The sequence below is a fragment of the Acomys minous genome (assembly GCF_964271855.1).
Source record: "Acomys minous genome assembly, chromosome: 1".
Lineage (NCBI taxonomy): Eukaryota > Metazoa > Chordata > Mammalia > Rodentia > Muridae > Acomys > Acomys minous.
The window spans coordinates 61,626,707-61,650,864 of NC_140483.1; the positions used below are offsets into that span (position 1 = coordinate 61,626,707).

The 24,158-nt window shown below is 39.3% G+C and overlaps 1 protein-coding gene across 5 annotated transcripts in view; it reads right to left on the reverse strand.

Moving 5' to 3' along the window:
* Window positions 1-2,735: 2,735 nt before the first annotated feature.
* Window positions 2,736-24,158, reverse strand: part of CCNT2 (cyclin T2) — a 32,425-nt gene continuing 11,002 nt past the window's right edge. The window contains exons 3-10 of one of the 5 annotated variants that reach the window (XM_084787722.1): window positions 17,320-17,448; window positions 15,525-15,585; window positions 13,645-13,707; window positions 11,020-11,065; window positions 9,337-9,500; window positions 6,967-7,037; window positions 5,392-6,523; window positions 2,736-5,293 (exon numbers count right to left, since the gene is read on the reverse strand). In XM_084787722.1, coding sequence (XP_084643848.1) covers window positions 5,226-5,293; window positions 5,392-6,523; window positions 6,967-7,037; window positions 9,337-9,500; window positions 11,020-11,065; window positions 13,645-13,707; window positions 15,525-15,585; window positions 17,320-17,448 — 1,734 coding nt within the window. In that variant the 3' untranslated portion in view covers window positions 2,736-5,225. Of the gene's footprint in view, window positions 6,524-6,966; window positions 7,038-9,336; window positions 9,501-10,709; window positions 11,066-11,190; window positions 11,210-13,644; window positions 13,723-15,524; window positions 15,586-17,319; window positions 17,449-24,158 lie in introns of those variants that run through there. The other 4 variants (XM_084787721.1, XM_084787720.1, XM_084787723.1 and 1 more) reach the window with 4 other exon arrangements.

A 24,158-nucleotide genomic window follows, 5' to 3' on the forward strand; every position in this document is an offset into this window, starting at 1 on the left:
TTTATTTTATGTAAAGGAGTGCTCTATCTGCATGTCCACTTGCATCTCAGAAGTGGGCAGCAGATTCTAGTACAGACTGTTGTAAGCCACTGTGTGGGCACTGGGAATTGAACTCAGGACCTCTGGAAGAGCAGACAATGCTCGTAACCATCTCTCCAGCCCCAAACTTTCTAATTCTACTTCATTAAAATTATGAACAGCTTTCATTCTCTTTCAAATGGAGAACATTGGAAAAGTCGAGAGGAAGTAGCTCAGAGCAACTAAGATGTTTAAAAGGTAGAGTAAGGGCGATGCAGTGGTGCATGTCTGTAATCCCAGCACTTGAGAAATGTGGGTATGAGCTCAAGGCCAGTTTCAGCTACATAGTGAGTTTGTGGCCAGCCAACTCAGGCTACAGGGTTAATTAAAAACAAAAGCATAATATCCAGTCCTGTTTGTGTGGTGATTGTCAGTTTGAGGTTAAACTATGAAGGAGAGCACAGACTCCAGTCAAACTGTCCTAGGCCGACTTCCCATTTTCCCAGGAACCGTTATTTTGGATTTACATTAACTTAAGACATGTTACAGCCTTGGATTTGGTTGTCAAGAAACAAACTTTATTAATAATTCCTTATGTAACGAGAAGCTGAAATTCAATGGCTAATTCATGCCGATATACACATTATCTTGTTCCATTCAATTATCCACAAGGGTTCTGAACGTTCCAATTCCACCGTTCGTAACAAATTGGTACTCCAGGGAAGTCTTCCCGACCAAGGAAAGCTACGCACTACCAGGCCAATCAAGTTACACAAACTACTACATGGACTTGTCAGTTGGAGAATTTTATGTGAGGCTTCCTCTCAAAACTCAGAAACAAAAGCAAACTACAGAGTTCATATGATTGATTTTGAGATTACCGAATTGCAGTGAATAAATGAAGTCGGCTTTATGTGAACAGAACTGCTCCTACCCATGCAGTCGTGGGCATGTCAGCACACCTCTAAAATATGCCAGGCAGGAGAGATAGTGAATTACAGAGCAGGAAAGGGGGCTGGGTAAAATCCAAAACTGGAATAAAGGAACATATTCACAGAATGTAATACCACTAAGACAGATGTTTCCAACAAGCATCTGGCTTGGCTTCCATCTAGGCCAAAGTTGCCTTGCAACTATCTGTTGACCTGTCCTACAGACAGGCCTGCATTCTAAACACACACTTGAGCACCAACACCGAGCACTGCGGAAAAACAGGAACGCACTCTGCCTTTTGCCGGTGCTGATGTTTCAACCTGCCTACCTTAAGCCAACAGGCACAGAATTTAACCCAATCAACTCATGGTCTCCCAGCAGAGGCTTTGCTGATTCCTCCCCTGTGAAAACAGGGTGAGTGGATCCCTACTGTGCCTGAGGAGGAAACTGCTGAATCAAGAGAAATACCAAGTCAAAGGTTTCTAGGTACAAAAAGCTTCTACACTTATCTCAGCAAAATATCCTCGGAATATTCTGGCAAATTGAGTCAACTTTTCAAGTACTTTTTTGCTTAAGTAAGACTGGGAATAACTTGGAAGCGCTGATCCAAGCATGGGTGGTGGAGGAGAACGGACTAATTTAAAGCCAGCCCAATTTCTTCTTATACAGCACAAGACCAAGTCTCAAAAATCCCAAACCGGAAAGTTTGCTCTTTCCAAGATCTAAATAAACCATCTCCATAATGCAGGAACCTAAGTTATCAACACACCATGTTCTACCCACGCATATACAGGCAGTGGCATATTCTTCAGGCTGGCTTTGGAATAAAATCAGAATTTAAATTTTAAGAAAATACGCTTTCTTGAAACCTCTTAAGGCAAGGTATTTGGTAACTAATAAAAACATTTCAAACTGGCTCTTTAGAGTAAATCCTAACTAGTCCTATTTTTAGTTCAAAGGGGACCGATAGGTCCAAAAGTTTGGGAGGTCTGTGTAATTACTATCTGTTGGCACAGGTGTGAGCTCATGACATTCCTGAAGAAAACACCCAGCACCATGGAAGACATCTTAAAAGGCTGAGTATTCTAGTACCAGGAAAGACTTTAACATGTACCCAGGACCGTCACCACCGCCTTCGCTGCTACTATGTGCTCCTAGGAGACACGCAGGGCCTTACCCAGCAGTGGGCACTGGCACTGAATTGTAATGCAGGCCTCGAAGGCTTCCACAAACAAGCGCTCCTTTGCTTTGGTTCTGAAAACAGCATATGTTAGTAGCTAAGGCAAATATTTAGGAAGCACATCTTGATTTTGGAAAATTAGCGAGAGGTAGACAGGAAGCCTCTGATTACAATGTGCTTTTGCAGAAAGGTCGAAAACCTAGGGAAACACACCTTAGAATGAATCACTCTTTTACAGGACAATGTAATGTTTTTTAATATTTTCAAGTATTAAAAAAACTCATTAAAAATCTATCACCTTAACAGTACTTTGCACATGTGAAATCTCACACCTAAGTTTGATACTATTTTGGTTATTTATGGCTACTTACAAGACTCACAACAGAATGTCCATTTATTGAGTCTTTTTTCTTTGGTAGAGTCTGATGGGACCATGCAGATGGACTATTTTATGCACACACAAGGTCGCTCAAGCAAATCATGGTGATATGAATTATGATGGTTTTCCGTAGAGGAAAGGAAATATAAGAGGATTCACGCACTTCCCCCATTGTGGTTTTAGCATCTTGTTCAGAAGTTGAAAGAGTTTGAATAGTTCACACAATCCTGTAAAAATCACAACTGACTGCCTTTTAATAAATAGTCATTGTAAAGAATTACATTTACAGAGTGAAAAGTGAATACATAGCATTTCAAAGTCAATTCTGGAAGTACTAAGTGTACTGATCCACAGCATATACACTATCTGTTTAACTGTCCGTCATTAGCACCAATAAAGATTCAACAAAATTACCTTTATTCCCATATCTAAAACAAACAAAAAAACAAAAACAGAAAACAACACATTTCTGAAAACCCTTAAGTGAAGTTTAACTATAGTCCCAGACCTTAAATATTCACATTGTTTTCTATGTCATACTGAAAATAAATTCGCTACGTCTCTGGATACTCTTACAAAAGCTGATTAAAATTCCTGGCATCACTCCCAATGATACAGTAGCACGACCACCCCATGTCAGTTCACATGATGCTCTGTTGAGGTTTCACATCTAAATCACCACCAACAAAACCCTTCCCTCCCTCAGCTTGTACTCTGTTTAAATTCTATGCTAGTTCTTGGATATGTACCACAGTAAAACTGTAACTGCATCAGAATCGCCATGTTTATGATACAATAGTATACCACATAGCAACATAAATCACATAGGTAACAAAGATCACTGATGCAAGACAAGACCAGAGTGAGGACTAACCTATTAGGCTGAGTACCCACAAAGAAGCTCCTGGAATCCCAGGTTCAAATAATATTGACAAAATAACCAACAATTTTTCTTTAAAAAACAAACAAACAAACAAACAGCTACTGACAAATTAGGTAATTGCTAAATAAAAGTAGAGTACAAGGCTCAACTCTAATATTTACAACAACAACATACTTGAATAAAGTTACAATTGTGCACAGATCAGTGGCTTTATAACAAAACAGTTCATATACAGAGGAAAACTTGTGATTCAATACAAGTTGAATCTGACCCATCTTAAGAGACCCAACAGCTAAGACTTACCACAGAAATAAATTCAAGATTAGGTAACAGACAAGAGCCATTACTATTGGTGCTTACACCAAAATTTAGACAAGTTAGTCTATCCCCTGACCAGGCGTCAGGTGACAGCGCAAGCTTTACCTCAACGAGAACCTACTAAGACGTGCAAATGAATGTTAACCCTCCAGCAGCGGCTGGCCTGAGGCTGGCCCTTTTCCTTACATTTTCCTGATAATGACCATAAACTATAAATACAGGTACAATGCACAGTCAGCAACTTTTCTTTTTATTTATTGTTAGAATATAAAAGAATCAAGAGAGCATAGGTTTAATTTCATTTTTATAAGGAAGACTGCATTTACCTGAAAAAGAAATATGGGGTCTCTCTCTCTCTCTCTCTCTCTCTCTCTCTCTCTCTCTCTCACTCTCACACACACCCTTCTATCCCCATGGGAAGAGTAGATTCAAGATTATGGTGTCACTGCAAATGCTAAAGGAAAAGTGATCCCTGTTCACTGTTAGACTCCATAGTGTCAAAGTTCTTGAAGAAATGGACCAATTCTTCACTGGGAGCTCCTGTGAGTTAAGTCACAGTCATCCTCATCCCCATTATTAACTGCTCTTCTATAGCACTGCAACAAGCCAACATACATTTAAATGCACTTCACATCAAGAGTATGTAAACTTTATTATTTTTTCCTCTTCCAGCCTTCAGAAATCAGGGGCTGATTCTACAGCCAATCTGGTCGGAACCTCTGAAGGCAAACTGAGTGTTTCCCAGTGTTAAGAACCACCTGTGGCACCGCATCCCCGTCTAGTAGTGAAGTGTCCCCTCAGCGGCTTCCAGTAAGGCCTAGAGTTTAAGGTTAACATAAAAAGTGCCACTTGTGTTTTAATTAGTGATGGACTCTGACAAGAGAAAATAAAGTTATTCTGTATATTGTTATACTTACAAGCAGCTCCAATCCTGAGTATTTATGGTAATAGCTAAACATACAAAAATGTATGTACATTTTTCTCCACTTTCTTGTAAACAGTTGTCAGTATACTGTTTTATCCCTTTATCACTGAGACATGCAAACCATACATACAAGTATAAATACACAAAAGAAAACATTTGACATTCATTCAAAGCCAAGCAATAACAACAAAAACCCAGCTATAGTATTCAAATCATAAATAACAGAAGCTTGAGGCAGCTTAGGTTCCTAGCAGCAGCCAGCCATTCATCCTAATGTTCTTAGCTGCATCTTCCATGCGTTTACAGTCCTGGTAACACTAGCGTATGTGGAGACAGACTTGTTTACCATCATCTCTTCTTTCAGAATGAAGAACACAGCAGCACTTACAAATACGGAAGCAGTGGCACCACTGCTGGACCAGGAGGGAGTTTTCCATTGCGACCATTTTTAAATTAAAAAGGAAAGGAAAAGTTGACCTAGACAAATGATTACATATTCATTCCTTGGGCACTTAGCAGCGAGTCCAGCATGTCGAATGTGTCTTTGTAGTCCATATGCTGGCTGCTTGTACTGTACTCGTGATTGGCCTCAGGACCGTGGGGCTCCACTGGTTTCTTGTCCAGTTTCACGAGGGTGCTGAGATGTCCGTAGCCCACCTGGTATGTGACAGGGGGAGGAGGGGGTAAGGGATGGTTAAAAACAGAGCTGTGAGAGGACAGATACTGCTTAACAGAGGAAGAACTAGATGAACTACCTGCACTTTTGGAACTTTTGCTCATTTTGGAGTGGTGGTTGTGGGAGGCATCGTTGATATGCAGCTTCTTCCTTGCACTGGAGGCGGAGGAGCTGCCTTCTGGGGCCAGGCCCACAGGACTCCTCAGCACAGTGGGTGGCATTCCGTCAGCAGCATGCTTGCTGACTGTGCTGTGCATGTGCAAATGCTTGTGGCTGCTGTGGTGGCGGTTGGCAGGGTGTTCCCTGTGCTTCTCCTTGTGGTCTCTGCCGATATGTGGGCTCGAGTGCTTGCTTTTCCCACTGCCTTCGTCAGAAGAGCTGTGTCTTTCAGAGGATGACACTTTGATCTTCATCTTCAGCTCCTCTTTACTGGGGCCTTTATCGGGGGGTGGGATGGGAATCCGTAGCTTCAGCGATCCACTCCTCTCCTTTTTCTCTGCCAAGTGTTTTTCTGGTTTATCAGAGTTGGCGAGAGGAAGTTTCATTTTAATGGGAGAAGTGACAGAGCTGCCTGCAACTGCCTGAGCTGGCCCGTGTCTGTGCTGCTGTTCTGCATGGGCAGTTATATAATGATCCCTTGTGTCCAGGTCAAGCGTTTCCAGCTTCCGCTTTTCTCTGTACTTGTCTAAAGACATTTTCTGAGGAACCACTCCAGGAGTAGCAGGTATGGGCCCATGGTGCTTACTGCTTCCAGCTTTGTGAGGATATTCTTGCTTAGCTGATGAATGATCAGCAATTTTGTCCGGCCTGTGATGTAATCCTGAATGCAGTGTCATTGAAGGTCCCTGCTGGAAACTGATGTATTGGCTCCCAGAGATAGTGGCCTCCTGTTTCTGTGTGTACACTGGGTCTGTCCTGGCTGAATCTGGATGCTGTGGCCATTCTTGGTGTGACGACAAACTGTACGAGGTGCTGGGCATTCCTGCTGCTAGCACTGGTACGTTATCAGATGCACGGTTATCTTGAACAGAAGTATTTGCTGAATTTAGAGGTACTGGAGCGGGGAATGCTGATGTTGATGGTTTCTGGAAACTGGGATTGGCAGGTGCACCAGTGACACTATCTACTAAAATGGAATTCTGGACCAAAGATGAACCAAGCAGTGGGGTCTCTGATACTTGACCATCTACTTTTGGTTTCTTAGCCATAGCCTAGTTAAATGAGAAACAGAAGAAGCAATGACAGCAAAGGCATTTAACACACATTTCTTTGCTTGCAAAATTCTATAGAAGTACATGGGAACAAAACTACCTGAACCCAATGTTCTATGGCAGTAATGGAACACAACAGAAGGCGCTAAGGCTTGAGAGTTAGATAGTTACACCCTAACCCGGGACTTGAGATGTAACTTGTATAGGCTTTAGCCTCACTTGAAATTCCCTTGTAAGGAAATTTCCCCATCATGACTGAGAATTAAAAAATAGAAAGAGTAAAAAAGAAAAGAAAAAAAGAAGTCCATTGGGCACAGGAGCTGAGCCTATGTGTGAGAGAAATGGTGCAAAGTACAGTACTGGTTAATACTTCCACTTCAAAGAGTTTGCTAGATGACTGACAAATTGATATTTTATTAATTAAATCCTGTCAATTCTCTTACCCTCCAGTTTCGAATCCTCTTCAACCTACTAGGCGTTTTCTCCAATATTTGTAGAAATTCATGTGTTAGCTCTAAAAATAAAATATAAATTTAAAGCTTAGACAATGCCTTTACGATGTGAACTTCTCTCAAGTGAGAAAGGTCCTAAGAGTTCACCTATCATCCCTTCGTATCTCTATATTCACCCCTTTTATTGTTTTATTGTTGTTTTTTTCGAGACAGCCTTAGCTGTTCTGAACTCACTTCGTAGACCAGGTTGGCCTTGATCTCTGAGATGTGCCCGCTTCTGCTTTCCTGAGTCCTGGGATAATAGGTGTGCTCCTCCATGTGGGCTTATTTTCCTAATCTTAATTAAGTATTATTTAAGGTGTCAACAACAGAAATTAGGTAAAGATATCATAAGGATTCTGTAAGTATTTTAGAAATTTCTTTAAGCTTAAAATTATTTCAAGGCTAAATGTTTAAAAAAAAAAAGAGGAAAAAGACATTCAGAAGGCAGAGGCAGACAGATCTCTTAGTTTGGGGCTAGCCTGGTCTACAGAGCAAATTCTAGGACAGCCATGGCTACACAGAGAAACCTTGTCTTGAAAAATCTTAAATAAAGGAAACTCCACCCACACTTACACTGCCCAGCAATTAATGCTATACCAGCAAATTACTCTGGTCAGAATTTTATCTATTATCTTAAGTTTGATATGTTAAATTATAATTTTTATCACCCAAAATTCATTATTAATAATCATTGGCAAACATGTCAAGTGAGCCAGAGTATCATCTGTATTAACCATGTCAAGTCAATCTGACACAATGGGACCAATTACAGAGACTGCACATTGACTGATTTTTGGTGCAAATAGCAGGCTTTCCTGTCACCTAGCCTAGGCAAATGTTAAGACTCAGAAACAAGTAAGATAACAGAGAATGTCTCAGTGCAGAACATACAAAAATTATTTCAGTATCACTAGATACAGAGCTATCTAAATGTCATCACAAGCATGACAACAAACCAAACTCAGCCTGTGAGGTGATGGGGTGCAGCTCTGTGGTAGAGTACTTGCCTAGCACTTATGACACTGGGTTCAATGTTCAGCGCTCCAGACAATGATGATTGTACCACCACCACCACCACCAAGATCAGTCAGCAAAAATTGTGCTAAAAACCACCCATCAATGAAAATCTAAACCAGCCATGAGTTTTAGATGAACTTCCTCAGTAATTTCAAGATTGTTTCCTGTTTGTCTCACTTGTTGAGACAAGTCTGGATAAAATAAAATCTAATGCTGAGGCCTCCATTTCCTCTTTTGGAAACAACTTTTCACCATATTCCAGCAGATGTAGCAAATACTCAGATACTTTTGGGTCCAGTGAGGATGAAGGTGTCCTGCCTCAAATTTCATCTGCACACAAGCAAAAACACAAACTTTCTTCTTTCTTTCTCAAGCGTCCTATTTTGTCAAATTTTGTAATAATCCATTAATGTAAATAAAGACATGCATTATAGAGGTCTAAAACAGAGGGACTAAGTAGCCTAGGCTGGCCTGGGATTATAGCTTTAAAAATGACTTTTCTGGCTGCACCTCCTAGGGGTTTGGATTTCTGCCAGCACTCCCTACTGAGGCCTTTCTCCCTTAGAGCTAACTTCAGAAGAATGAGAGATAAATCACTACTGTGTACACACTCACACTCACATGCAGAGAACTTTATAACTAGGCCGATGCTTGGGGACCAGTTAGTTACTAAATGAGTGGACTCAGGAAGTAATAATAGTAGTAGTAGTAGCAACCACGTCAAGATAACAAATCACAACAGAAACCAGGCTACTGTCCTAATGAGTTTCAACTTCCAAATCAATAATGAACCTATGCAGAATAGAAATGAAGGAAAATACAGGTGGCTCTTATGTCAATAATAACAAGCACAATAAAGTAACTGTACATGGGACCTAAAAGGCAGATAAGTTATAATGTGCTAAGGTGAGACAGTGATATAGTACCCTGATTTTTCAAGGTATAGGACAAAGGGAGCAAATGAGAAGGCCCTAAGTGGTTTTTTAGATTTGCTTTCCTCCAAATAAATGGGGTAAACAACAACAATAACCAAACAAAAAAAACCGTAACCATTTAAAAACAGCATGTTAAGTGCCAGTAGCACAAATATGTCTGTGTATAATATATAGTACATATATTTCCAACCTCCGGTTAGAATAAAAAGGAGTTTTTGTTTGTTTTAAAATATGATTTACAAGTGGGGCCGGCTAACCCTAGCCAGTTAGGGAAGTATGGCCTGCAACCCACAAGGCTATGGTATACGCATGGACTGACCACAGCTGGCCACTGTATACTTTCCACAAAGGAAGGAGTGATGCTTACCATCTAGCAGTTCCAGGGTAACTGTAGGGTCCACATACTCCCACCAGTGCTTTCCATCTGTTGACACAGGGATCTCCCAATTGGACCATTTGCAAGCCAAATGAATGCACACACATGCTATCACTGTGGGTTTGTACTGAAGACAGAAGGTCGTAAGATGCAAACTGGTGTAGAGCAGATTTAAAAGTGGAGGACCACAGAAATTCAAAATATGTAAAACAAAGAAAAATATTTGCCAGTAAGACAAAAAGCAAACATAAAATCAGAAATGTTTTTCTTTACATAATAATATTCTATTAAATTAAGAGCTAACATTACTGAAAATTATAATAAAAGTCTTTATCATGAAACACTTCCCTCATTTTCACTCCTCCACTGTATATGAATTTATTTACATAATTAATACTAATAAATTGTTTTAAAACCTAGCAAAGTATTATATAAAGGAGAGAGTATATTTACAATAATCACCATATACAAAACATAACCTTTTAAACTGTTTTAGTGGTACTCTTGGTTTTTTTTTTTTTTAAAACATTATGGCAAAAATGTAAAAACTTTATATAAAACAAAGCAATTTCAATGTCACAATCAAGATGTGGCTTAACGGACCAAAACACCCCCAAACAAATTCCCCAAACCAAAAAACCTTCTTAGTAAATTGGAGTTTTCAGTCTTCGTTTATGTATTTATTTCTGTGTCCAGCAGAGCCTCAAGGAGAACTTACCTTATGCCAAAAAATTTCAAGGCTCAAAATAGCTCAATACTCATAAATACTATTTCTTATCACGTACCAAAAATTGGGCATGTGACATTTCACAGGCTAGCTTTTCTAATAAAGTTTTTTGAGACAGGGTTTTATATAGCCCAGATTGGCCTCAAACTGAAATTCTGATCTTCCTGTCTCTACCTTCCAGTGCTGGGACAACAGGCATGCTATAATACCCAGCTGATTAACCAAAGTTTGGATAATCCAAAAAGCTAGTTTGGTTCCTATTTCCACAGCGCCCAAACTTAAGAAACTTTGCATTTTCATATCAACCCCAAACAGAATTGTACATTCATTTTAGAACCTCCTACAAACTATTCTTCTAGTTTAGAACAGATGAAACATTTACTGAATAGCTATAAACAAACACTACATTTTTACTTTACATAAATGGAAAAACAGGACTTTTAAAATAAAGACTATCTCTGCAAACCTAGGCACTGATAATTGACTACTTCTAATTTACTATTTGGAATATCATCTGGAACAAGCCCAAAATTACATAAATTTTACTTAAACTTTAACAATTATTTTAAGACTGGATCAATGTGAAAAAAAAAGTCATTTAACTATAATTGTAAACTAGAAATAGCTTTATACTTACCAAGTTTCTAGGTTAAGTTTAGCTCTGTGTAATCTTTAGCTGCTATTCAGGCTACCAAGTTTAGACTTATGCACTCACAAATCGAGAATATGCCACCAGAAAGCACCACTACACTTCACAGTGTGCATTTAACCCCTCTGTGCCCAAAGTCCCTTGTACAATACACCGCAAAGCAACCAGGAAGGTACCACCACAGTAGATGGTCCAGTCTCCTGTTGCAACAAGGGCAAGAGACACATTGAGGGGGCCCTGCATTAAAGGAAGCTATAGTGTGCTACAACAGTGCAACAAAGAGGGTCAGGATAACAACCTGTTGGTAGCCATGAAATAGGATGTCTGTGCCAAATCCTTGCTTGCTGTAAGAAAAGAAAGAAGAACGAAGACAGTATCATCAGCTTCGACATGTAAACACCACAAAACTCTCAATACAATAAAACAGCAAAGATTTGTACACAAAAAGTAAATTTTACTTACTACTTACAAATATCACAAGAGCGCCATCATTTTCTATACTACTGAAAATCTTCAACAACATTCACTCAAATGTTTCTTGCTATCCCCCATAGATCTGAGAAACAAGCCGATTTGCTTTTAGCTAGCCAGTTACAAGGGCTAAACTTGTTACTAAGTTAAGCATCTAGTCAGCTAAAAGTTGAAATAAAGCATTCTCCTGGATTTAAAAAAAACAAAAACAAAAAACAAAAAAGAAGAAAAGATTTTTGAAGTCTAATACAAAACACAAAGAGTTGTCTGCCAAATTTAACCCTGTCATCATATTTAAGCTGACTTAAATGTTTCCTTCCAAATGGAACAAAACAACCCCCACCCCAAACTTTAGAGCACAAATCTTAGTTCTTTATTGCATTATTATATATTAACTGAATATAGGAAGCTCCACTGTACTTTTTTTTTATACATTTAATGTTTTTAAAAAAAGATTTATTTATTATGTATACAGTGCACATCAGATCTCATTATAGATGGTTGTGAGCTACCATGTGGTTGCTGGGAATTGTACTCAGGGCCTCTGGAGGAGCAGTTAGTGCTCCAGACCACTGAGCTATCTCTCCAGCCCCACTGTATTTATTTTTAACTTACAGATCTGATTAGTGATAAAACATAGAAAGATGAATATTCTAAGGGGACACTGGTCCCCAACAGAAAAACAGTTTTTAACTAGTTTCTTAAGACACTAAAACAGTTTCCCGTGCCCTTCTCCTATCCCATATTCTTCCCAGAGACTTCATAAGCCCCCACCCCTTCTGTTCAAAATCACTGTTCGCCTGGCTTGGCAGCCCCAGCCCCACCCTCCCTAGCCCCCAGATTCCTTCCCCTCCTAGTTTCACTCTTGGCACCTGTAATCCCTGCTGCCCCATGTGATCATCAAGGGAAGGTTTAACAAAAGGGATTGGGTCTGGCAGAGCTGTGCTAAGAAGACTGTCAGAGCACCAGAGGTCTTGGAGGCAGTGTGACTTAAGTATGGTATTCTTTCCTGGTGGGGAGGGAAGGAGAAATCAGAGTGAAAGTTCCCGGGTAAAATGACAACAGCCAATTCTGCAGCAAAGTAGCAAGTGCCTCATCTGGAGTGGGATGTGAGCGCTTTACATGAATAGTAGCTACCCACCACCACCAAACAAACAAACTCCCCATAAAATAATAAAAAAAACACCCCACTCAACTGTGGTAACATGTTTTTCAATGAACAAAAATGAAGGGAAAGTGTTCTTGTTAGTTCAAAGTTGTAACAGAGAAAAGGAAACAAAGACACTAATGATGAAAGAAAATCTTTAAAAGGAGGAAGTGCAGCCATCTCAAAGTGGAGTCAAAGGAACACACACAGACACACACACACTCTTTGTACTCAAAGTTTAAGACACCACACTTTAACAGAACAACATGAAATAATAATTAAAAAAAAATCAAATCTAGTTTTCACTGTGTTAGTTTACAATCCAGCCATATTTACTAAGGCAATACATATGCACCTTTGCTAAACACATACTAATGTCTTTCTTCACTAGGCCCTTGACATGGCTGGCTACCTTGCAAAGATTAGTTCATTCTTTCAAGTTTTCTGTGATACCAACTTACAAGCTTTGCTTCTTAACTCAATGTGTATGACTAGCTGCTATTTGATTCTGTGCCTTACTGTAACTAGGGAAGTGTGTGTGTATGACTGTGAAGAACAGGAACCGCAATTAAAATACTGTGGTTTACAAAGTGACTCACTGGCCATGTATGATCCTCAGATGAAGAAGTTCAAGTCTTAGAATTCTACTTTGTTAGCAAGGATGCTGGTTATGTTGTTATCAAGACTCTAGGCTTGCTTTCCAATGTTACCATTAGCAAAGTAAAATGCTATGTAGATGAACACACACACACACACACACACACACACACACACACACACACACACACACACAAAACCACCACCACCACCACCAAAAATCCCAAGGTCTTTAAAAGTCTTACCCACTTTATTTAAAAATAAACCTTAAAAATCCTGCAAGTAAGAGACCAAACCCACAGAATTTTATTTTCGAAAAGACAAAAAAAAAAAAAAAAAAAAAAAAGCACAGGAGTGGCCCCCGGAGTCTACGATGTGCCCATAAGCAATCCAAATAGGCACCAGAGAAGCAATGCTGGCAACCTGTGGGAAGGGTTCTCATAGCACAGATACAAAGGGCTCTTGCTTACATAAGGTGTAAGGTGTAGTAGATATGCTTTGGTAGTTTTCTCCATTACCATACAACAGCAACCAAATGCACTTGGACAAACACAGAAGTAGATGGCTAAGATACAGAACACTATTTCAAAATGACATCTGCCCTTGTTCATAAAACCCAGCAAAAGATTAGAATACACAACACCCATCCACACCAATCCTAGAGAAGAGAAAGCATCAACTTATCCACATGGTTGAGGGACCACTCACCTCTTACTAACTGGGTGCATTTCACTACATCTGTGTGTGGGTGTTCGATGGTGATCTCAAAACCTGAAATGAAAAGCACTTTTTTTCCCAACTACTTACCACTACAATACTTGCCTGAGCAATGAGGCTCATCATAAAATCACAAATGTCTAATACACTCTTCAGTTTCAAGAGAAATCCAAAGCCAACATTAGAGCTTCCTTCTCATTGCTGACACATGTATTACCCTCCAGAAGAAACGGTAACTACTTTCTTATTTCTCAATAGGAAAACAGAAAATTATTTAAACAACAAGAACAGTATGATCTAAAATTCAGGATTTTAATTCACCCGGGCTTATGTTAAAATCATCAACTAATTATATCATGGCCACAGTTTATGTATTATCTCTCTTTAACATTAAAAATCTTTGCTTCAGAAGATGTAAAAACATTTCTCATAAACATACCTGCTGCCAAGAGCAGAATCAAAGAATCTTACACACTGCAGCTCTCTGTCTTATTGTTAAATCAAAGGGGTACAGCTACATCTCCTTAGGGGAGTCATGTAGACAGTGGGCTACACAGGCAGGCATTTTCTAATATCTTCAAAAATCCAACAGAAAAAGTGTTGGAAAGCTGTCAGTGAATATCAAATCATCTCTTACATATGGCAGGATTTTTGCTTTTAATATCTAGGAAACTGAGTAAAAGTCTACACAAATGAGTAATCACGGTTCACAAAAGTGTATTTTATTTATATCTCTCCTGTAACTAACTAGCAAAGTAACATTTCAAGAGATCTGTTTTCTAATGTATCTTTAAATACTATGCATTCATTCTCCATGTGTAAGTAAGAATGTGTCGTAAGGCAAACTACTGTGCAGTGACTACTAGTCTGTAGTACTAGGGATGGAACATGACCTCAGGAGCACACAAAGTCAAGAGTTCTGTCTGACTCTCATCTTCAGCTCCCATGTAATGCCTTTGTACCATAAAAATAAGTATGTTTTATAATGTAACACAGTAATCTTAAACAAATTTTTGTAACTTTTCAGAAATTCATGTAAATTTTATACTCAAGATAATCACATGACAGATAGACTCAGATACAATACACTCAATTTCATTTTTGAACCTTTTAATAAAACTTAATGTGTTTTAAATAAGCTACTTTTATAATAAAAATATGCCAACACACATAACTGTATTCATATTTCTTTTTTTAAGACAGGGTCACTCTATAGTCTTGGCTGTCCTCAGACTCAGAGCCGCCTGCCTCTGTTTCCTAGTGCTAGGATTAAAGGCATGTATGACCGCTCCTGCTTGTACTTATATTTCTATTCAACATTTTAGAATGGAATAACAGTGAAATAAAAACAAAAATGTGCTACATATATAAAGCAGTCTCTACTCCATATATGCAGGATGGAAGTATAACTGGTAAGGAAATCGTCCACATCTACAAAGGTGGTCAGAATCCTGTAGTTAGAGTCTGGTCTCCCAGGAGCACAGATTTATCTGACCTCCACTTGCTAAGTTCCTCTCTAAGGAACACTTAACTTTAGATATGCCCGTCTACCATTCTTTTGTCTCAGTCTGCTTGTTAGCAAAGCTCCCTCAATTATTAAATTCTATTACAGAAAATATTTGTACACACTACCACCTCTGTACAAAGACCATTTCACATCACCGTGCAAGAGAGCTGCTACTGTGGAACCTGTCACACTGAGGCCACAGGCACCACTCAACTAAGCTATGCCAAAAGAAATTTCAGAAAACTGGCTTCTTAGAATAAGCAATACTATTTCATTCCAAGTTTTAAACAACTTTCTTAAAAAAAAAATTTTTTTTTTGCTTAGAGTACTGCATTAGTGAACACAAAATGATATGAGCACATACCCAGTGTTTGTAGCATTATGGTTTCAAGTAAAACCAGCTCTTGAGTCTGCTGAAGATAAGCCTGTCAGATAAAAATGATATTAGATATTTAGAATACACACAACATGAAGAGAGTCCTGGACTGTTACTGTTTGACCTCATGAGGATTACAGAACAGCAGTTGCTTACTAACAGGAGTCAAAGAGAGTTGGCGTGGTGGCGCACACCTTTAATCCCAGCACCCGGGCGGCAGAGGCCAGCAGACCTCTGTGAGTCTGAGGCTAGTCTGGTCTACAGAGTGAGTTCCAGTATAGCCAAGGCTATTCAGAGAGACCCTGTCTCAAAAAATATTAAAAAACAAACATGCAAACTATAAAGATAGAAAACTATAGCTGCCTCTAAAACAAATACGAGGCAAAGAAACTGAGGCAACAGATGGAGCATTCCATCCCTGGAACACTTCTAAGTGGAGCCAATTTAAAAATCAGATGTAAACAAAGCCGAAGGGACCAATTCAGCAGTAGAAACAGTGTGAGGCAGCTGAATAAAAGCCCCACAGTCTACACAGTGCAAGCTTCCAGACACTGAGCCATGAAGAGCATTTAACGCAAACCTGCCTTGTCCGAGGAAACGTACCAACGCATGTCTGTGAGTTACTTTAGAATGAACTTCCCTAGGAAAGGCAAACTTTCAGTCTCCTAGATCAATGAATACCATCCATTCACCAGAAAGATAGAAATTGTCACAGAATCTTTCCCCTAAAACCCAGGAACCAGCCTCCTTTTCACAAAGCTCTGAGAACAAAGCACATAGACATCTTCCTGCCACCCTAGTCTCGAGACCCTAACAACTGACCCAGGTGAGAAGGAAGCAACATGCTGCATAAAAGGTGGTCTTGGATGCTGGGCGTGGTGGCGCACGCCTTTAATCCCAGCACTCAGGAGGTAGAGGCAGGCGGATAACTGTGAGTTTGAGGCCAGCCTAGTCTACAAAGCGAGTCCAGGAAGGCTACACAGAGAAACTCTGTCTCCAAAAACAAAAACAAAACAAAAAAGGTGATCGTGGTACTTATACCATTGGCAGGCAGAGGCAGAAAGACTGAGTTGAGGCTAGCCTAGACTACATACAGAGATAGACTCTGGTACATCTGCTTTAAATGCATGTACACAGATGTTGCATGCCCATTTTTCTGAGAACACACTAAGAGCAGAGTGAAATCATTTTTAATGTCACTGAGCTGGTTTTTAAAACATTAGCATGTGCACACTAGTATAAGTGAATTTATTATATTAGTAGAAACTATGAGAATTACTGTTAAAAAACTACAAATTGCTTTTTAATGTACACACTGATATTCTGTTCATTTAAAAACCAGCATCGATGCTGAAATGTATCAATCTTCTATCAGAGGCTAAACTTAGGACTTTAAGTTTGAGCTAAATCAAATGAAGATTCTCAATTAAAAGCCTTACCTATGATGCTAGAAAAATAACTGCAAAGCCCCACACTTGTAGCTCTTACTTTAGGATGTCACAGAACTTAAGGAGAGATTCTCTATTCCTTCCTCTGCTAACAGGTTCACACCTACCAACAAGTCCTGGGACCTACCCTTTCCACTGCAGGTGCACTGTGAGGATAAGTCACTGAATTCACAAACATTTCAAAATAGCTGTGAATCAAAGTAGAACAATTCAAAACCTTATACAATTCAGGATGACAGACATACTCATGAACTATGCATGAAGCATTCCTGACAGACAGCTGCTGGTTTCAAATTTATAAAGAAAATGAAAACAACCCCTCTGTTTTTACATACATCACATTTTGTATCCAGCAGTGGCTCTAGGGGATGAAGACAAGCGTGTGCTACTTTGATAACATGTTCAAGCTTTCGAGCCTGTTCTTCCACTTTTGCAGCCAAAAACAATGCTGTGGGTGATATTATCTGTAGAAGAGATTTAAAAAAATAATGGTCATTTAAAAGCAAATACATTTTGGGAATAGTCTCTACATCCTGGGATAGGCCAGGTAAAAAAAGGAATATATTATTATAGCATAAAATATACACTGAGATTGAGGTAAAAAGTAAGATTGATGTAAAAGCTTTGCGTTCTTTGGTGCCAGGGATGGACCCAGAGATTTGCACATGGTTAAGTACATGCTTTGCTTTTGAACTGTGTATCCCTGGCACGGATCTAAGTCATTCTTATTTCTCTCTCCCCTCCCCTAGCCCAGCTTAGCAATGAGGCACACTGTGTGTATTAAATTTAGCAACACTGATGCTAACAAGTTCTTATAACTCAGGACCATAGGAGCAGGCAATATTCAAGGTTTTAAATAATTATTCATTGTATTTATTTTGAAAATATAACACAAGGGGGAAAGAAAAAGATTTTGACCTTGGTTAAGTAAGGAAACTTTAGTATTAGTGTGTACATATTACAGGTAAAGGAAAAAATAACGTGATGCCATAGTTTTAAAACAGTTAAGCAGGCCAAGCAGAGCACACGGCCTTTTCTTTCCACTCAGCCGCTACTTCTGAGTGCTTATTAAATCCAGCATCAGCTCCCAATGTGTCTAGGAGTCATGTTATCTTATTTATAGGGCACCAAAAGACTCTATGGGGTATATCACAAAGAAAATTCTGAAAATGGATAGGTTACCCAGAATTTTCATTACAGTTTTTTTTTAAAAGGAGAAACCTAATAAAGACTAAAATAACAGAGCCTTTTCTAAAAGGAGATCTGGAAAATAGTGCCCCCAACTCCTCAAAGTATAGTAAGGTAATTCTTGGAGTATTAAGTACAGAGAGCATTAACGACATAGTCACTGACTATGACAGAGAGACACATGAATTTCAACAATTATCTACTCCTGGGGTCAGTAACAAACCAAGTAATTACTGACTCAGAAACCAAAGAAACTATAAATTCAAATTTTTTTAAAGAATCTGCACAAAGGAGGTGGCGAAGCCTCAGTGGTTTAAGTCACTTGTTAGTCTTGTAGAGAACACAGTTCAATTCCCAGCACCCACACTGTGGCTCACAACCGTTTGTAACTACAGTTCCAGGGTTCTGATGCTTTCCTCTAACCACTGAAGGCAGCAGGCACACACATGTGCACAAGCATACATGCAGGCAAAGCACTCATACACATTAAAAAAAGCTTAAAAAATATACACAAAAGTTTCCCATAGAATGGTAATTTCTAAATGCTAAGATGCAGGTACCTATTGTTCAAAAGGCAAATGGTCTGTTACCTGAGGGTCATTCATTCAGAAATGGTGCCGTAAGAGAGATGAGGAAAGAGGCACAAATTATCACCAACAGATTTATTTATGCCTTTAGCAGAAGGAGAAGATATCTGATAGATCAAAGAATCCTCTCCTGAAAACACTTGAGACTGATAAAATTCATATTGGACTACAGATCAGATCTAAAGGAGACCTTTTCAGTTTAACTGCATTAGCATGAGAGTAAGTAGAGTAGAAATGACTTTGAGAAATTCTCTTTCTGTAGCAGAACTTCTGAGACAGGGTCTCACTATGTAGTCTGAGCTGGTTTCTAAAAGACATCCTCCTGCTTCTGACTTCTCAGTGAAGGATTAAAGGGGCGTGCTACCATATTGAACATAGTTTGTATGTTCAATATCCCTCAAGGTTCATGTACTAAAAGCCTAGAGTAGCACAGCCGACTTTTAGGTCACTGGAGGGAAGGCCCAAAGGGACTGTGGCCTTTTCCCCCTCATCAATGAGACCAGTAGTTTGCTGTGCCTTGGATGTGTTTTCTTTGCCAGAATCCCAGAGCAATGGCATCAGAAACATAAACCTTAAATCTTTTTACAGTAACAGAAAGCTGATTAATACTCTTTAGCAACCAGAAATAATGTTATGATGGTAATGTTAAAGAATTTCAAATTATCTTGAGTGCTTTAAGTAAATGAGTCTGCAATCAGCTAAAGCACAGACTGAATCATTCATCTGAATTGCCATTATTTATCACTGAGTAGCTGATTTCAGTGTTTGCCGAGCATGATGTGGCCAATGATACCTAAAGGTACCAATATCAAATTCCAAGCACTCCAGATGCCACTCTGAAAACCTCCCGGCATCAACATGGAGGAAATTCACGAAGTCCTCACTACAACAAAGGTGAGCGCTCCTTCCCGATACTCTCATTCACGATCTTGCTCACATTCTAGCTGGGCCAGCCCTCAACTGCTAACACTATCAAGAGGAAAGCGATGGAGAAGCAAATTAAAAAGACCAAGGCAGATTTAACTTTCCTTCTTGCTATCAGCCGTCTGAGGCCTTAAGTTTAAGGTTGACTTTGATCACACCAGGTTCTACTGCATCCTGTATGGAAGACTGTCTTTTCTGGGTGGCTTAGAAGAATTCCTGAGGTTTTGGGCAACATAAGCATTACTAGCAGCCATGTTTATGTTCAAGGCTGAGTCTGAAAGGTGTCAACATTCTCTGGCACATAGAAACATGGTTTAAAGCCAAAGAATTCACAGCATTATTAGAAAAGTACAGATAGTTTGGTTTCTGTGATCAAACAGAAACAGATTCAGTTCACTGGTGAGAGGCACAGGCAGTATTTCAGTGTTCTAATACTTGGTTCAAGAAATCTTCTCCAATTACTCCAGCTAAAGGAAAGGGGGGGCAAAGTTTTCAGGCATTCATTCATTTATTCATTCGCTCGTTCACTCATCTGAGACATGGTTCACTACGTAGCTCCGGCTGTCCCAGACCTCAGAGCTCTGCCTGCTTCCTACTTCAGAGGCATGGCATTAGAGGTGAGCACTGCACCACCATGTTCAGTTTCCCCCTCCCTTTTTAGAATGTTACATTCTCAAGCCAAGACAAAATTTTGCAGAAATGTTAACACACAAATACTGAGAATGAGAGTAGAAGTGCTGAAGCCAACTGCAGCCAAGCCGTCAAGATTGTTTCACTGTAATCCCAGATGTTATCTGAGCAGCACAGGCAAATTATTCCGTGGCTCAGGAAACAATACCTGTTTATACAGCTGTGATAAAAATAAGACCAACTAACATATGCACAGCACTTTGGGTAGGAACATGACTGAGATATTATGTGACACCAAACAGCTGTGTACTGTGTTAGTTCTGATCTTAAGTTTAAAACAGCTTGCTTAAAATGCCTTTTCTTGCTCATCTTCCTTCAAGTTAAATTCAATTCTTTAAAGATTTGTTGCAGACCTAAGGATACTTAAGCACTGAAATCATACCACTTGACATCACTTCGATGATTCGCACCCATACTCTTCTCTCCTCTTGGCATATTCCTTTATGTGTTTTTAGCTGTACCTCTTGGTTTGGCTCCTTTCTCTGTTCTCCTCCTACCCATTTCTGGCCTCTCTCTCCTGTCTCTGTCACGGCACCTCTCAGTGTTGACATTCTTCACGGCAATGTTGGCTTCAACCTTGATGGTTGTAAGCAAAGCCAATTGAATTAACAGAAGGCTGGGATAATTACTAGTTGTTGAAGATGGATGCAATCAGTAAGTTTCAAACAATTCCATTTGGTTCTCATTGATTTAATAGCCTTGATGAGGATAAATGCCATAGCTAAACAAACAGGCTGACTGCAAAAGGTCCCAAAGAGACAAAGGTTTTCATGTCTGCTGAGAAACTAGTAGCAGGCTCACTCTAATTGGTTATGTTGTATTTTTAAGCTCTCAGAGAAGGGAAGACATTTCTCCCCTGCCTTTTAGCTAACTGCCCTGTACATTTTCTCATCTCTGCTATTATCAACTGAGACTAGACTAATTTTTTAGTGCCCTTTAAGGAGGCGTCACTAATGAATACCTCGCTCTAATCACAGCTAAAACACGGAAAAGCACTTGCAGGGGGGAAACTGAACAAACTTCAGGAAAAGTTGGTAAAGGCACACAGGAAGACCTCAGAATAAGAGTCAATCAGAAATATTGGAATAAACCAAATGTTCGTTGTTACCTCTGGAAAGACTTTAAGGCCGGAATTAATTGAACCAATACTCTAATACGTCAGAAAGCAGCTCATGACCTTACTTCTGCTGTATGGAGGCACTGGCAGTAGAGGACCAGATCACATCAGTGACTCAGTCTAGCACCTTGGTTGTTTTTTCATTAAAGTAATTATACAATATGTCACAAGAAGATTCACATTAGTTTTAAAAAATCTTCAGCTTAGAACTTATTCATTTAAAAGTTTACTATTCAATGCTGTTGAAAAGTAGCGCAGAAAATAAGGACTGATGTTTATAGACTGAGCACTATAAACAATATATTGAATGTGTTATACAATCTGCCATCTGAAAAAGCTGTCTAGGGGAAATTATTTCAACACTACAATCAGTTTCTAAGAAAAATGAAAAATGTTAACTCGCATGTTGAAGGCTAGGTGGCATTTTATAGTTGTCTCCTTACAACAGACACAGCGCCTACCAGTCCACAGTTAATGAGAAAAACCACACAGGACTCAAGAGATGGCTCAGCAGTGTAAGAATACTGGCTGCTCTTCCAGGAGACTCAGCTTCAATTCCCAGAACCCACACGGTAGCTCAGAACAGTCTGTCACTCTAGTTCCAGGGGACCAAATGCTCTCTTGTGGCCTCCAGGAACACTGGAGGTACATATACACATATGCAGACAAAAACACTCATAAACAAAACAAATAAGCAAATCTTAAGAACAACAACAGAACACTGACATACTACTGTATGCACAAGAGCATTAATGCACAAGCTTTCATGTACTCTACACAAGCCTTATAAGGACACTTCCAGTGGTGTGCTGTGAGGACAACGTAAGAACTCTCCATACCTAACTGACAAGCTGATCTTAAAATTCATATGGAAATAACAGAACAAGAAACAATCTTTAAAAAAATGAACCAATATGGAAGACTCAAACTCCTTGAATTCCAAACCTGCTCTAAGACTGTATTAGTCCTCATAACCGTGTGTGTGGTGGGGTGTGTGTGTGTGTGTGTGTGTGTGTGTGTGTGTGTGTGTGTGTGTGTTGGTGAAGGTGGGGTTGCGCTGGTATTTTGGCAGGGTCTCACCAGAGAACATGCAATCAGAAGTGGGGAGACTTGTGTAGAATATCTTAAGTCTGTGAGATAATAAGGGCAGGCATAACACACTGTACTGGGACAACTTATATATTCACACTTAAAAAAAAAAAAAAAAAGAAAATGGCTACTTTACATCACAAACAATAATTAACTGAAAATGCGTCAAAGGCCTAAGTCTGTAACATTCTTATAAGAAAGCAGAAAAAAAAAAAAAAAAAAAAGGCAGGTGTGGTTAATGTCTAGTGTCCCCGCACTTCTGAGGTAGAGGCAGAACACCAACGGTGCAAGGTTATCCTTGACTACATAGAGAACTCAAGTGAGCCAAGACATGAGACCCTAAAGCAAATAGATATTTTGTTTTAATTAGCAAAATAAATTCTTAAAAATTAAAAAATTATTAATGATCCTAGATTAACCAAGGGTTTTTCCAATGTGACACCGATATGGCATCAACACAAGCACACAAAAAATAATGAGCAGATGCTTATGCTACAAATAATATTGCCAAGAAAGTGAAAAGCACAACACATACAGAGTGTTTACATGAATTACACATACACTAAAACCTAAGCATCTGTACTGTAAGGCTACTGGAACCCTCAAACAGCATTTATGGGAAGGTAAAATGGTGTAACTACTTACTATAGAAAATATTCTTGCATTTCTCGGAAATGTGCTTCAAAAAGGCCTCTAAAACACTTAAGTTTAGAATTAACACACAATCCAGAACTTCCATTAAAAAACCTGCACTTGAGGACAGCACTGCTCTAAAGTTGGCAAGCAGGACTGACCCAAATGTCCACCAACTGAAAAATGAGTGACAATGCAGGCACATAACAGATGAAATACACAGCAGTGAGAAGGGATGAAATCCTAACAGTGCTGCATCATAAACAGATCTTTAAAAAAGCATGCTGCTCTCAAGATCTTATCATTCAAGATTTCATTAATAAAAATATGCAAATGTATGGAGACAGAAGTAACTTTTAGCACTTACTAGGTCTGAACTTACTAGAGGAAGGGGCTTGTGAACACACTTGCTATGGGGCAGAATTTCTTTTGAGTGGGAAGAAAATACTGTAAATTGCAATTGCTGTCGTGGTAGTATAGGACATGCTTTGAATTATGGCTCTAAATGGATAAACTCTAAAGTCTGTGAAATATCACCCAAGAAAGATACTTTTAAAAGCAGCTACTGTTAGCTGGGCCTGACAGTGTACGCCTTTACTCCCAGCACTGAAGAGACAGAAGCAGGTGGATCTGAGAATTTAAGGCCAGCCTGGTTTACAATGAGTTACAAGCCACCCAGCACTATAAGACTTTGTTATAAAAAATAAATACAAAAGCGACTAATGCTAAAGAGCACAGATTCCTTCAGCAGTAGAGCGGCAGAAAATACCTGGATATGCCCACTGTGGAGAGAGGCACAGAAACTCAGCCTCTCTGAAGTCTTGAACACTGCCCCAAATTCAAGTTCTTCTCCCTGCCATGAATCGCCTTCGCTTTTTACTATCTTCAGATTTAAGCAGGAAACGATAATCTTTTCCACGTAAAAAAAGTCTCAGCATTAAATTTA